This window comes from Lepisosteus platostomus, chromosome 14 (genome assembly GCF_059453375.1).
Source record: "Lepisosteus platostomus isolate fLepPlt1 chromosome 14, fLepPlt1.hap1, whole genome shotgun sequence".
NCBI classification, from domain to species: domain Eukaryota; kingdom Metazoa; phylum Chordata; class Actinopteri; order Semionotiformes; family Lepisosteidae; genus Lepisosteus; species Lepisosteus platostomus.
This window is the reverse complement of record NC_142624.1, coordinates 23,412,649-23,427,884: the sequence shown is the minus strand read 5'-3', so window position 1 is coordinate 23,427,884 and position 15,236 is coordinate 23,412,649. Positions and strand designations below refer to the sequence as shown.

The window sequence follows — 15,236 nt, the reverse complement described above, 5'->3', positions numbered from 1 at the left end:
AAAAACATACCAGTATTTGCACTTCACACATTTTTGATTGCTTCAGTGGCAGAACTAAGATAAGGTAAGTTAATTTCAGATATCCTTGAATCCATGCCTCTGAATGAATTTTATTCCTTCTGCACTGCTCAATTTTTGAAAAAGGACCCTACAATTGATTGTAGTTTTGATTTTGAATCTGTTTAAGCCTCCTCAGAATAGTTTGAACTAGTTTTAATTACTAACCTATGCTTGGGACTGATTTTAGTAATAATCACATCTAATTTTAATCATCATCACTATTAAAGGTAGTTTAATACTAAGTTTTATTATTTAGCAAGTAGAAACATTTCTTAAGTGTTTTTTTTTCAGTTTCTTAGATCATATAATATTTTCTTTCCTTCATATGAAGTTCTGAAGTCACTTTCTAGATTCTTCAGTTGCTTCTCAGAAATGGGACCTGATACTTCGTAAATATTCTAATGAAGTATTCATATTTACTTTCCTTCCAAGCTGACATCAACCTCAGCTGTTCTGAGCAGCCTGAGGAGTTGTCACACTGGTCTTTTTTACAGACTTTCTCAGGTAACAGTGCTGTCTTTCTTCACCATGAAGACCGTGGTGAATGAGAATGGTCTTCTCATTCATTGTAGAATGCAAGCAACTTGGGTTGCTCCAATGAAAATGTTTTAAATTATCCTTTATAATAGAGAACAGCATCTGGATTTGGGTATTATTTGCAATTTGAAATGCATGGCATATTTATCACTATGCTTATTTTAATTAAAATAACAGTAAATGAGTTTGTTTTAGTAAAACAGTACTTTGTAAAAGCATTACATCTTACTAAGACTACTATTAGATTTAAAGAAACAATATATAATATTCTCCTACAGTATCCATTGTCAACATGCAGAATACAGATTTCAATAGGACTGACTTACTGTGCTATTATCAAGTAAAGAGTGGAGCAGTGGTTAGCATTGCTGCATTAGAGATCCAAAGTCCTTGCTTATGGCACCAGTGTGTATGGCGTTTATTGGATGCTCCAGTTTTCAAACACCTCCCAGAGACATACTAGATTTGACTGGGTGCTGTAAATTATTCTCGCCTGAAGGATAGATCGCTGTGAGTCCAGGCAACTCTTGCCATTAATTGTCTGTTTGAGAAGCAGTTATGCCTGTGCCTACAGCTGATCAAATATGGTATAAAACACCAAAACAATAAATTCACACACACACACACACACACACACATATATATATATTATAAAGAATACTTTTCAGGGCTAATGTGTTGTTTAAAAAGTAGTTATGGAAATTACAGGAAAGCAAACAAAAAGTAGCTGTTTTCTAATGCTAGGAAGCAGGACTGGCTAAACCAGACTTTTGGAAACACATTTATGTTTATAAAGTCAAAGTTGTGAGAGGACAATCCCTATTTGGGGATCATAATATATGCATAATAATGTTAAGTAGTAATCTCAGTGGTGAAACTATTACTATTTTTTGTCATCTATTTTTTAAATCAGTAATTTGGATTGCCAGTTATTAATAAACTTAACACTACACCACTACACAAAATACTGTGGGAGTTTAGAACATCATACCTAAACATGTCAGGGTGTCACCTTCAACAGTTTCTTTCAAGTTGCGGGAAGCTGAGCTCCACAGTCAATCTAGATTAACCAAATGGCCTCCTTAATTTCTTACCAGCAAAGGACACAGGAGGACCATGCACTCTTTCCCCTGCAATGTGCACTGTGAGAGACATTCTTTCCTTGTAGCACTGTGAGTGAGACCCATAATTGGCATTAAAACTTGGAAGAGTAAAACTCACTGAAAACACCCTAGGATCCCCAAAACTGAGGTTGTTTTTTGGATGGTACAGTATATGGCTCAAGTACACCCAGACAATCACTCAGTACTGCTTCAGGAAGTCTAGGTTAAACCTGAGTAATGACATAGTTCTGATTTGACCCCAGGAAGTTTGGTTTGTAGGACTTAAATCTCTACTACGAATTACTAAGTAGCACCTCTTTTTAGGTTGAATCACTCATGATCCCCATAAGATGTTATTTTAAAATAAAGTAATTTGCCATCTTAGTGCATCCACATCTGGTTGAAACTCCTAAGCACCAGTATATACAGAAAATATAATTAGTTTAATTAATATGAATTATAATATAGTATATAACTATTAATTAATTACATAAATATTAAAATAATATATTATATATACTTTCATTTTCACATGAACGTTCTCTTAAGGTTAGTTATAATGTAGTTAAAATTCAAAAAGTGGTGAGTATGTGTATTCAAGGTGAATTAAAGTAACATCTTGAGAGTTTGTTTTTGTTTTACAAGGCATTATAGACAGAATTAGGGTATAAGCTCAAAATACAACAATTATTTTAAGAGGTGATGTTTTTATAACCTTTTATAGCTTTGTTCAAAGATATTAGCTTATTTTCTCCCAATAAATGATGTTTAACAAGATTGTTACTCATGATGGCAGCAATGCATGTTGATCACCTCAAATGGAGATGCTGATGTATTTTACAAAGATAGGATTTAGACTATAGGAAATGTAAAATGCTTTAATGCCAATTTTTTAGCTATTTGATTCATTTACAATATTATGTTCTCCCCAGTTTTAGGAGAAGCCCCCAAGTTCTTATCTAAAATTGAAGATAAGATTTTATTTGTTGGTGAAGATCTCTTTCTTGAGTGCACTGTATCAGGAAGACCCAGACCTTCTGTCGTGTGGTTAAAAGATCATATGATTGTTGCTTCTGGAGAAAGTAGAGTAAGTTATCCAATTATTAGTTTTTGTAAAAAAAGAGAAGCTTTCTAGCATTATTTGAAACATGCAATAGAATGGAATATATTCAATATTTTCTCATGGATTTTACTGACACCTTTTTAACACAGGTTCAGCTTCAAAGGGAGACCCATGTCCTGTTAAAGAAAGGAATTGTTCTTTCAGATTCTGGAAAATATTTATGTGTTGCAAAAAATGAAGTTGGGGAAGCTTGTTGTTCAGCATGTGTGGTTGTCAGAGGTAAATTATTAATTTTACCTATTTAAATTACCTTTATACATAAGAATTTTAAAAGTGCTGGTAAAGAATGTACTTAAAACATTTTTGTATTTTTACTGTGGCATAGTATTTCAACAGTAATAGATGATGAAAACCATTTTATTTTGTTTCCAGTATTTTTACATGAATCGCATGAAGACCACTAAAAATAAATCTTAATTGAATACAATTAAATGGCAAAGGAGATCTGTGAAACAAAAGCTATTTATATACATACAGTAGTGCCAGTGTGATTCACTTTTGTGCAGCCTAAACAGTACTTTAAAAATAAATTATGAAAACATTTTAGCATTATTAATGATTTTAAGAACAATTAATGCAAATTAACAATTGATAATAAAATACAATTCTTTTAGGACAATTAATACATAAAATGTATTTTAAGTATGCAAATGCCACTATGTGAATTTTAATTAGACAGTATTAGGAATTACAGAGAGATTCACAACATGTAACCCTACACATGAGAATTGTTTTATTATTGTGTCACATACATCTAAATGAATTAAGATGTTTGCTTAAATAACACCAAAGACCAAAATATTTTGTATGTAGACTGCAAATTCTAATATCTTTTTCATTTCCATGATTGCTTTTTGAAATATTTTAGAATACAACAAAGGATCTGAGAAGTCCTGTGCTCTTAATTCCAAAGCTGAAGGCCTTGAAGGAAAGAAGAAACATTCGCTTTTAGATGTGCACACTAAAGAAGCATGTGAGCCTCGAGGTCAAATGTCTGTAGATGGAAAACAGACTTTTAAGTAAGCAGGAACGGCATTGCATTTGAGGTTTATATTACCTATTTATGTTATCATTTAAAAAGTAAACCCTGAAAAACATTTTATCCATGAACTGACACACTCAGTAAGAAATATGTGTATAATACATAGGGGAGGTTTAGTGAGGCGAGGAAAACATAACCTCTTCAGAAATATAGGATTTATCAGAATGGATTTTTGTTTTGTTAAATCACGTGAATTATACATCTCTTCTTTAATAAACTTCAATTCTTTATTATTATGTCCACTCCAATGTTTTCTTTTAACTGGTTTTCATTTTTCAAAACACACAAACACATCACAAAGACATTCATCATCTCATGATACTTTAAATCATTACTTTATGAATAGGTATTTTGACATGTTTTTAATATTTTGTAACATTATGTAGATCACAATACATCTCTTGTAAAATAAAATATTCTATATTTTATTAAAGACTTGTATTTCTCAATGCAATGGTTTACTTGTAATATTAAATCATATTAGCTGATCTAAACTGATGTATTGTTCCCCAAATGAAATATTTGAAGATGTTCTTTTATCAAAAAAAACGTTCCCCACTTAACTTTCCTGTCGCAATACGTCTGACAGAAGCAGAAATCTTCCTCGATGAAGACTACACTTTACTATAATGTCAAAAAGGAGAGCATGTAAAGACCATGGTTTATTGGTTTACAACATTTTTTGTAGCGACTATATTGCATTTAAGTAGAAATAGGCAAAATGGAAGTGTCCATTTGGTTTGGTGATTGGCAGATGCAGTTGTCAGATCCCTGCTTAGTCACAGAGTTAGTGTTAGGTCTGAGTGACAGCAACAGACACCCTGTCTCTTTTTGACCATGTATCAGTTAATTATCAAACTTCTTGCTTTGCTTTTATTTTACTGACATTAAAAACGAGTTATGTGGACAACAATTTGACAACAGCAAAGCAGATGTTTTTTGCGACTGAGCGGGACCATATATTTTTAACATTCTAAATTATCCTTCACAAGAGAGGGTTGCCCAGACAAATTTAGCACCTCCTGCATAACTTGAAGTGACTGACAGGTGGGATGTTGCATAAAAAGGTTCCATAAGGCCCATGATGCTTTGAGGTGGTAGCCAATCAGATGTGCCTATGCAATGATGATGCTGTCTTGTCAGTGGAACAGGGGTATATAAACTAAAACAACTATGTTAGCACTTCTGAGCAGTTTGAGCATTCCCAGCCTTGCCTCGGGTGTAGGGATTGCAGGGGAAAAGCAAAACTACACTGCTACAACTGTGTAGTTTTGTTTTTTGAGGCTCAACCGTTCTCACATTGGATTTGCTGAAAATATTTCTGGATAAGGAAATTGTTTCTGAAGATTTAAAACTTCTGGGCACAGTCCCAACCTTTCTAGGCACTCTTGTGAACACAAGTAAGTAACTTTCTCTAAATAATTTGGCTAAATTGTATGTGCAATATTACTGTTTTATTTTATGTAGTTATTTTTATGGGTACTGAAATTAATTATAAAAAAACAAATACTTTGTGAAAAACTATCTTCATTTTAATGTTATAGTACGCTTACAATATGTAGAGGACAGCTATACGTTTCAAGCATTGTATTTAAAATTCAAACTGTTAAACTGGAGACAGTAATAATGGGGATATTTGGCACTTTATATCCTTCAAGGTTACTATACTGTCAGGCAATTTGTGAAAAGCCAAGAATAGCTCTGATAACATTACTGTGGTATATCAGCTAGGCTGCTATGTCTTTTTAAGGGAATCAGCAGCTGAGCTATCAGTTGCACCTTCAGCTATGTGCCACATGTCCACTGTCAATCAAACTGGAACATGCTATTTTTGGAAACAGACATTTCTGTCACATAGCTTTTTTAGTCCTAGCAACAGGCACTCTTATCAACTTAGGAACAGTTTTTATTGATCAGTTTTCTTAAAAATCTTACTTGTAAAAAATGAACAAATTGCCTCAGAAACATTCTCAATTTAGTTTTTCAATTCAACTTCCAATTTAGAAAGACATTTTTTTTTAAATAACACAAAGTTATTTTTGGCTTTGATATCAATGTGTATAAAGGAATTTGGTTTTCACTTTCATATTATAATTTACTCCTTTATGTTTTCACTTCTTTAACATAAATTTTGTAGTATATAATGTTTAATTAGCTATGGCTTTTGGTTTTCGCTAATTTATTTATGTACAGTTTATATGACCTGTATTCATAAATCATAATTTCATGCTTTTTGATTACCATGTAGATTGTATGATATTTTTCAGGATGAATGGCTGATTTTGTTGAGGTTATACAAGCATTAAGCAATCAGTATAAATTACTTGTGTTTAATGTTTGTTAAAGTTGCTTACCAGGTCTTAGAGATCTTCAACAAAAAAGGCATTTTATACAATGCATTAGGTTGTAGGTCAGCATATTTCAAAGTACTAAACTCCAAATAAGACAAACTTGAAGTAATGTTTAAAGATAAATATGCCACCTTTTATCAGGGAACATGTTTTCATTTCACGTGCAAATTAAAAAGAAGACTAAAACTAAAAGCTGTTATTTGTTTTTTACTTAAATTGCAGGTTAAATTAGGTAAAATATTTCCACAAGCTAAATAGAATTCTATCAAGCTTGAACCTCATGATATAACAGTGGTCACATATATTATTGGGGTACTAATACCCCATAAATTATTTCCATAAGTAACTGTTTTCATCCTTTTTCTACAAGAAATATGCATCAAATAAAAAAAAAGTTTGTGTTTTTGCCATTATACTTTATAACACGTAGAAATTAATGTTTTAATATATCATAAATATGACAGATTTCTTAAACATATAAAAGACTTAGCATGTATGTACATCCACATTATTCCAAATATTTCTTAAAACATTAAATCAAGACATTTTAATCAATTGGAAATTGAACTTAAAATTTGAAACTTGATTTTAAATTTCACGTTTGCCATTGTACACAAATCTGTCCTTTTATTTCTTTAACATAGTGCGTATGGAATGTAAGCCTGTTGTGGGTCTTAGGAAAAGGGCCACATGACTCTCATGCCCAATACACAGTTGTTCCATCCATCAGTAAACTGACAGTTGCTCCTGGACCTGTATGTTTATTCAGCCATTGAGACAACCTGGAGCCAAGGGGTGACTTGCAAGTGAATGGCAGGTGTTTGAGAGGGGGATGCCTCTGTAAATAGCTGACACCTCTGTTTTTTAGATCATTACTTGTTTATAAACTAGCTGCTAAAATATATTTTTTAAAATATTTGTTTGGGATCCTTGCATATATGAACAACGAATAAAGAGACCGTGTGAAAGCATTTGGCATGATTAAAATTAAATGTCATTTATTGAAGGGATTTGCAACCCTGGTCCTGGAAAGATCCAATGTAATTTAAGTTACCCTAAATGATTTATTTCTAAAGACAGGTTGCACTTGTAAGTTGCTGATTAAGCAAGTAATTGGTTCACCTAAGGGACCTTAAAATTACTTCATTTAACAAACCACCTGTAATGGATAACTAGTCATTTTTTTCCAAACCTTTAAACATTGGTGATGTTTTTAGACAATTTCATATGGGAAATCTGTAAAATCTGTTGGTTTGGGGATCACCAAGAGCAGGGATGACAATGCCTGAATTATTGGCTAAATTATTTATTAAATCATTTAAATCAAGACTATTTTATTCAATCAGTCATTTACAATTTTGAGCTGCTATATGAGGGCATTTGTTAACTCATCATGTACAAATATCAAGTACTATAAGCAAGTGGCCATAAACTCTAAAACATTAGCAGTGCTCAAATTACATACTTTTGAAAGTAATGTCTTGTTTTTGTTTTGTTCTCTAGGGTGCCTAAAGCCATGTCGACACAAGCACCAACGTTTCTACAACCGCTGCAAAGCGTTGTAGCACTTGAGGGTAGTGCTGCAACGTTTGAGGCTCAAATTAGTGGTAAGGAAGCCTTTCTTTCTATGTCTTCTTGAGAATCTCACAATTCAGCTCCACTGTCCCCTCTGGTCGTGTGGCTTGTAGCACACTTACAGCTTGTTTTGATATCAATGGCAGTGATGATCTGAACATTTCTAAAAATCTCCTTCAGATCGTATTTTGATTTTTACCAGGAAGCAGTTAGCTTCATGCATTTTCATTCATCCCCAAAGGTACTCCAGTTCCTGAGGTGAGCTGGTTTCGTGATGGCCAGGTTCTTTCCACTGCCGCTCTGCCCGGCATACAGATCTCGTTCAGCGATGGCCGCGCTCGACTGACGATCCCTGCCGTGACAGCTGCCCACAGTGGAAGATTTTCCGTGCGAGCCACCAATGGTGCTGGACAAGCCACTAGCACAGCCGAATTACTTGTGACAGGTAAAGAGCAGATAAGAATGGAGAGAACCGCAATTGTGTGATGTATAATGTGCTAGTCACTTAGACACTAGCCTTGGCATCTTTTCAGACCAACTTAAAATACATTTATAATCATTTTAACTAGGGTCTTGTTAAAATATTTACCTTAGATTCCACATTAATTCGATAATTCTCATAGTATTCAATTATTTTTTCAAATTATAGAATATAGAATTGAAACATTTGAGTCTTGTTGAGAATAGAATTTCTATATTGACATATAGTGCTTCATATCACAAATGGTTGTTGATTAAAGTCATCCAATATCAACTACTAAGCACAATGAGGCTTAATGGCATGTCAGATTATTCCTTGAGAAGTTCCATCCATTTTATCCAATTCAGGAACGTGAGGGAGCCGGAGGCTATCCCAACAAGCAATGGGCACAAGGCAGGGTACACTCTTGGAACACCCATGGGACATCAGTCCATTGCAGGGCAGACTCAAACACAGACACACAAGCTCACACTAGGGTCAATTTTCCGAGAAGCCATCTAACATACCAGTATGTTTTTGAACCGTGGAAGGAAACTGGAGCACCCAGAGGAAACCCACATGAACATGAGGAGAACATAAAAACTCCATGTAGTTAGCATCCCAGGTCCAGAATTGAACCTAGGACCCCAGGTGCTGGAAGGCAGCAATGCTAACCACTGTGCCATCATGCTGCCCTCCTTGATAACTTGAAAATATTATTTTATGTGTTTAAAAAACAATGGAACTGCTTTTTAATATTTGATGGAAGGCAAAATTCAAGTTAGAGAGAGGTGATTAAAACATTATAGGTTAATGCATATATTTAAGTAAATTAATTGAAATGATATTAACAGGTTGCTTTCATTACTTTTCTGTTGTAGCCGAAACAGCGCCCCCCAACTTTATTCAGAGACTACAGAGCATGACTGTGAGACAAGGAAGCCAAGTGAGACTGGATGTTCGTGTAACAGGAATCCCTACACCTGTGGTAAAGTTCTACAGGGAGGGAGCAGAGATCCAGAGCTCCCCTGATTTCCAGATTGTACAAGAAGGAGACCTTTACAGTTTATTGATTGCAGAAGCCTTCCCAGAAGATTCTGGAACCTACTCCGTTACTGCCTCCAATAGCAGTGGACGTGCTACTTCTACAGCCGAACTATTGGTTCAAGGTACACATTTTGATAATTCGTGTTGCTCTTTGTAGTTTTTCAACGGACATAATTACACTTCCTAAAAAGACAGATTAAGTCTTTTTATTTAAAAAAAAAATAAAAATGTTTTGAGCAAGTGTTAAAGAAAATGGTTTCATTTAACAATTACATGCAGGTTTTAATATTTTGAATATTGCAGTGGAAAACTACAGATGTCGTCTACTTTGACAGGATATTGTATTAATTATATGTCCAATAATATTATTCCATTTCATTTAAAGGTGAAGAGGAAGCAGTACCTGCTAAAAAGACAAAGACAATTGTATCAACTGCTCAGATTTCTCAGACTCGACAGGCAAGAATTGAGAAGGTATGTGATTTTCACCTCTTGGATGCAGTTTCTCTATACAGTTTATTATGTGGTAGATTAATGATGTGATGTTACCTTGCCTCTCTTACAGAGAATAGAAACTCATTTAGAGACTAAAGCAGAAGCAGCAATGGAAATGGTTGTGGATGGAACCATGGTAATACAGCAACTGCCTCACAAGACTCCCCCTCGTGTGCCACCTAAACCAACTTCAAAATCTCCAACTCCACCATCTGCAGCTGCCAAAGTTGCAGGAGCACGCCACCAGTCGCCTTCCCCTGTGAGGCATGTGAAAGCCCCTGCTCCATCTCCTGTCAGGTAAACAGATTCAGTCTAATGCATATGTTTTTTTTCTGGGGTATTACCTCTTAATAGGTTCATGCATACTTCACCAGTTTTGCTCTTTAACTGCTGTCTGGTTTCCCAAAATGTAATTGATTATTCAGTGGTATTGACAAGATGGCAATTTATATATGTTATACCTAAAGAGCACTAAAAAGGAGATTAATATATTAATATATACAGTTATGGGTGAAAGGTGAATGGAAAAATAAAGGATGTTAATGTAGGTATCCATCTTGTATTTCAAGTAAATACAATTTACAAGAATCATGTTATCTATGAAATTACGTTATCTGTGAAATATATCTGAGGGAAACAACTTGTGAAACAATAAAAAAATCCATATTTCCTGAATAATTTCCTTGAACAATAGTGCACTCTACAGGATTTGTCTTTCAGCACAAAGCTGTGTTGCCCATTTGAGGACTGATTTCAATTAATCAGTAGTTTTAAATATTTGCAAAACCTAAGGGGTATTCCTTTGTGTCCTAGACTGTGAATAGTAGTTTGCTGTTTTTCTATATACTTTTAACAATTTGTTTTATTTTAATTCTTCAAAGATCTGTATCTCCTTCGGGAAGACTCTCTACTTCTCCAATTAGACCTGTAAAATCCCCACTGCTGACTCGCAAAACCACAACCACAGTTGTTGCTGCTGACGTTCGCCCTCCCTGGAAACAGGAGGACTATATATCTGGGACTGAGACCAGATTCCGAGAAACCAGAGTGACTACTGGTGCTACCCAAATTCACATTGAAAAACAATGGGAAGGAATGTATGGAGTAGAGCAGCAAGTTTCTGGTGCTGTCAGAATTGCCACCAAAGAGGTAAAGTACTAAATTACTAGATTCTTGATTTGTTCATCCTTGTGTATTGCCAGCATGAGTATGAAAACATTTAAAGTTGAATAGACATCAAAATACCCAATTGTTATGTGTCTGTATGGCTTCTGTTTGGATATTGACACAAGGTCTGCATTACGTGGTTTGAGCTTTGCATCTCTCTTAATAAGGTATAAGGAAATGTTTACAACGTCTCTAAATATCCATCAGTGCAAGCTCATCTTTGTCAAAAGGGGGCACGACAATGCCTTGTTTATGAAGAATGTGCCATGCAAATGAAAAACGTTTTCTAATCCCACTAATTTATAATAGGATCAGCATGAGAGTGAAAAAACAACTGCAGTAGCTATGGTGGTAGCTGCTGTGGACCAGGCCCGGGGCCGAGAACCTTCAAGTTCTGTAGAACGGACAAGTACAGAAACAAGTCTGACTGCTATGCATTTACAGCCAGTGAAAGTACAGGTAGTTCAAATAAAAAATCCATTATCATCTGGTCACTCATTTCACACAGCCATTTATTTATTTTTTTCACTTCACACTGTGCACCTCTTCCTCCAAAACAATTCCCTAACAATTTGTTCAACCATTCCACATAATTATTTTCCCCATTTTCATCCTTTTTTAACTTTTATATTCATTCAGCATTTATTCTAATTTCTTCACCTTATATTTGCTATTTAAATATGCAATTTAATTCTTTATTCATTTTTTTAAATACATATAGACCAGACATGAGGCAGATAAAGAAATATCTGTAGCCACTGTGGTTCATGGCATCAGCCAAGAAGCAGCCAAATTAAAATCCACTGTTGAAGATGCTACTACGGAAATAGAACTGAAAGTCCAAATGCAAGACCAGGTATAATGTCTTCTGAAGAATGTTATTTAATTCCAGATTTCTATTTTGCAGTTCATTTAGAATCACTCTGCATTTTTCCTACCAATGACTTCATCCCATTGAATTTGTTATTGAGGATTTCAAATGTGTTAATGTTATGCATCTCTAACAGCTACATTTAAAGATATAAGCATTGATAGTTTCATTCTCTAACAATGATACTCACTTCTTTATTAAATGTATAAATGTTGTTAAGTCATACTTTTTTGACAACACAATAGCTTTCAGATTTATTCAACATCCATTTATACAAGAAAATGGTTGTTTAAGTTTAAGGTGTCAATTGAGCGATATGAATAATGATTTTTTATTTTAACTCCATAGTCCTAGAGATTTAGATTTAGTCTTTTAAATGCTCAATAAATTTAGAAAACTTTCTATTGTCAAACAACTATAGCTTAGTCAAACATATGTATTACAATTAACAAATTAGTCACTAACATTGTTGGGGATTAAGACTGATAAATGTAGTTTCATTTGTAAATCAATCATTCTAGCTTGAAGTGAAGAGTCCCTGTTGTAAAAAGACATTCATTTCTGTGTAATTTTCTAATTTAGGTATTCAACATATCACTATAATAATCTGGCAATAAAAGATGATTAGTCTTCAGACACAATTCATCTTGAAGACCTAGAACAATGTTGTAAAACAATCTGTAAATAGTATTAAAAAGTATTAATTATAAACAGTGAAATATCAAGTTAGGTTCTTTAATGTTCTTGTATACAGAGTATTCTATTCGTTTTAGTGACAGATTTATTTCATTATTAATTCAAGTATGTTTTTAAGGCATTTGATTTTATTTTGCCTTGCTAAGCTGCACAATGAGATTGAAAGAAGCACAGCTGCTGCTACTGTAATCGCTGCAATTGACCAAGCTAGTGTAATGGGCGTAATTTCAAGAACTGATGAATTTTACGCTTTGGAGAGAACGTGGTGTAATGTTGAAGCTCATCTATTTCAGGATCAGGTAGCTTGGATTTCAATTTAGTTATCACTCCACTTTGTTAGAGTGCATTTCACGCTTCAGTATAATTACAGCACAGTATCGTATCCCGAATTTCACTTGCCACCATTCGTGATAAAATGAATAACTTTCTAGGACACAATTATTATTTTAAATGTCTTTTAAAACCACACAGTTATAGATGAATGCAGTATAAGTCCCATTTTATTTAGAAACAGACGGATTAGTAGAGTATCTGAGGAATGGGTGTATATTATACAATTTCATTTTGTTAGGTTTCAGGTTTCCTTAAACCTGTTTAGTGTTATAAGAAGTAAAGTTTTTGGATGTAAACACTTTCACTGTGTACACATGCTTTTAGGAACGCCACATTTTAGAGCACTTTGATTGTAAAATATCAATTTGTAGCTTTAGCAGTGCCAAAACCAGATTAATTGCATTTTTATTTATTTATTATGCTGAAAACTCATTTATTTGATTGTCCAACAACAGGACTCTGAAAAAGCAACAGCATTGGCAACAGTAAAAGCAGCTGTTGACCACGCCTGGGTGCAAGAGCCTGTGCCCATGGTGACAGAAAAGTCAACAAAGGAAACATCATCTGCCATACATGTGCAGGCAATTCAAGATCAGGTAGCCCACAATGACATGTGACATACACAAGACAGTTTACACCTTCACCTTCCTTATCTTTCTGTTTAGCTTTCCCTCTTTCCCTCTAATATCATTGCTACTAAGATAGAAGATTAACATCCTGGTGCATGCATCCTTGTCCAAAGGATTGTTCTTGTCCTCTAAAATGCACAAGAATGAAGTACTGTAAATATCAGCTTACCTTAACATCTTACTCTAAACCTTAGTGACAGTTTTCTTACTTTAGGTCATCTAACACTGTTAACAGATCAAGATTGTTTTAATGTTAAGCTTGACACATCTACCTTGGCTTGATGTATTTAATCTTAATGCCATGGATGATTAGAATCTATGTGCAGGTTCAAACACAAAATACTGCTTGTTGTCTCTAGGCTGAGGTTGGGAAAAAGGCTGAAGCAGTGGCCACAGTGCTGGCCGCTGTGGATCAAGCACGTACACGGGAGCCAGTGCATGTGGAAGGGGCTTACTCTGAAGAAGTGGCTGTAGAGCATGATTATAAACATCATGCCATATCTAAGCAGGCCTCTGAGCAACAAGTTCTTACCAAGACCATCAAAATGGAGGCTGTGAGAGTTCCTTCGGAAGTTCAGATTAAGCCAGTTGATCAAATGGAATTTAAAGTTACACAGGTTAGCCTTTTTTAACCTGGATCTTCACCAAATAATAATTCTAATTAAAATCTCACGTTTGGTTGGCATCATTTAAACTGTACTTTGTTGGTTGCTGTAGATTGAAAGAAGTAAAGAATCTACTGCCCACGTGGACACCACATATTCTACATCCCCAGTTCCTCATTTCACAGTGTCAAAAGTAACTGTTCCTAAACCTGATCATACATATGAGGTAAGAATGGGTAATATCAGGCAAGCAGTGAAACCATTTCTAAAACAGCAGAGCTAATTGTCCTCATTGTAAATCCAAATGGAACTCCAAAACAATCAAGCACTTACTGTATTTTAAATAAAGGAAAATAAATCTTCAAATGCAACAAAATATACAGTAGGTTTCTGTGGAAGATTAATGCAGGTTGTACTTTAGGATTAGATCTACAGATCTAAGGTCTAATTAGATCTGCAATTTGAAAGCCAGAGAAGACAGATGACCACAGGTGCTGGACTCCTATTTCGATGAGTTAGCAAGTATCATACGATCATATGATATGAGCCTATTTTAGGCAGCTGTCTAGAAGCTCTGAGTGTAAAGTAGGTTCCTGCTTGTCTGACATTCAACCTGTTTCTTCTGAAGCAGAAGTTAATTGACCCGTTTACAGTTTCACTGATTCATCTAACTGTAATAGTTGTCTAAACACTGTTCTTTTGAACCTAGCATAGGCGCCAGCTCTGTAGATTTATGAATGCTTGAGCACCTCCAAAAGTGTGTTCTGCATTTATTACATACAAAAAATATTAAAAATTAGTCAGATTCGGAAAAAGAAACACAGTGTGCAAATATGTAACTAGGTTTGGGTGGGGAACTGCATCAGTGTGCATTGGCTGCAATGGAACATGCAATGGATAATTCCACGCTGTTGAATTAGAAATTTAGAAAAGGCACAGCAATTGATCTGTTAAGTGTTCTTCAGCTGTGAGCTCACATCTGAAAAAGGCTTAAGAGTCTAAACTGTTCCAGTCAAAATAAAGTTGTTCCTAAACAACTTATTGTTGAGTAAACAGAAGACTAAAAATAGTGTACTTTATGGAGTTGTATTAGGAAAAGTGCTATGAATAGAACCATAGTCATCATGATACAACTAATAAAG

The 15,236-nt window shown here is 34.6% G+C and overlaps 2 protein-coding genes across 46 annotated transcripts in view; both read left to right on the top strand.

Moving 5' to 3' along the window:
• ccdc141 (coiled-coil domain containing 141) overlaps nucleotides 1–4,098 on the top strand; it is a 41,002-nt gene extending 36,904 nt beyond the window's left edge. For both annotated transcript variants that reach the window (XM_088605140.1, XM_088605139.1), the window contains exons 26-28: nucleotides 2,633–2,787; nucleotides 2,913–3,042; nucleotides 3,692–4,098. In XM_088605140.1, coding sequence (XP_088461266.1) covers nucleotides 2,633–2,787; nucleotides 2,913–3,042; nucleotides 3,692–3,846 — 440 coding nt within the window. In that variant the 3' untranslated portion in view covers nucleotides 3,847–4,098. The remainder of the gene's footprint in view (nucleotides 1–2,632; nucleotides 2,788–2,912; nucleotides 3,043–3,691) is intronic.
• Nucleotides 4,099–5,061: 963 nt separating this feature from the next.
• The window catches only part of ttn.2 (titin, tandem duplicate 2), a 171,077-nt gene continuing 160,902 nt past the window's right edge, over nucleotides 5,062–15,236 (top strand). For 39 of the 44 annotated variants that reach the window (XM_088605127.1, XM_088605100.1, XM_088605098.1 and 36 more), the window contains exons 1-12: nucleotides 5,062–5,265; nucleotides 7,720–7,823; nucleotides 8,033–8,236; nucleotides 9,133–9,420; nucleotides 9,684–9,772; nucleotides 9,864–10,090; nucleotides 10,675–10,942; nucleotides 11,270–11,413; nucleotides 11,682–11,816; nucleotides 13,316–13,456; nucleotides 13,849–14,106; nucleotides 14,207–14,320. In XM_088605127.1, the coding sequence (XP_088461253.1) occupies nucleotides 7,733–7,823; nucleotides 8,033–8,236; nucleotides 9,133–9,420; nucleotides 9,684–9,772; nucleotides 9,864–10,090; nucleotides 10,675–10,942; nucleotides 11,270–11,413; nucleotides 11,682–11,816; nucleotides 13,316–13,456; nucleotides 13,849–14,106; nucleotides 14,207–14,320 (1,959 nt within the window). In that variant the 5' untranslated portion in view covers nucleotides 5,062–5,265; nucleotides 7,720–7,732. The remainder of the gene's footprint in view (nucleotides 5,266–7,719; nucleotides 7,824–8,032; nucleotides 8,237–9,132; nucleotides 9,421–9,683; nucleotides 9,773–9,863; nucleotides 10,091–10,674; nucleotides 10,943–11,269; nucleotides 11,414–11,681; nucleotides 11,817–13,315; nucleotides 13,457–13,848; nucleotides 14,107–14,206; nucleotides 14,321–15,236) is intronic. The other 5 variants (XM_088605106.1, XM_088605104.1, XM_088605089.1 and 2 more) reach the window with 4 other exon arrangements.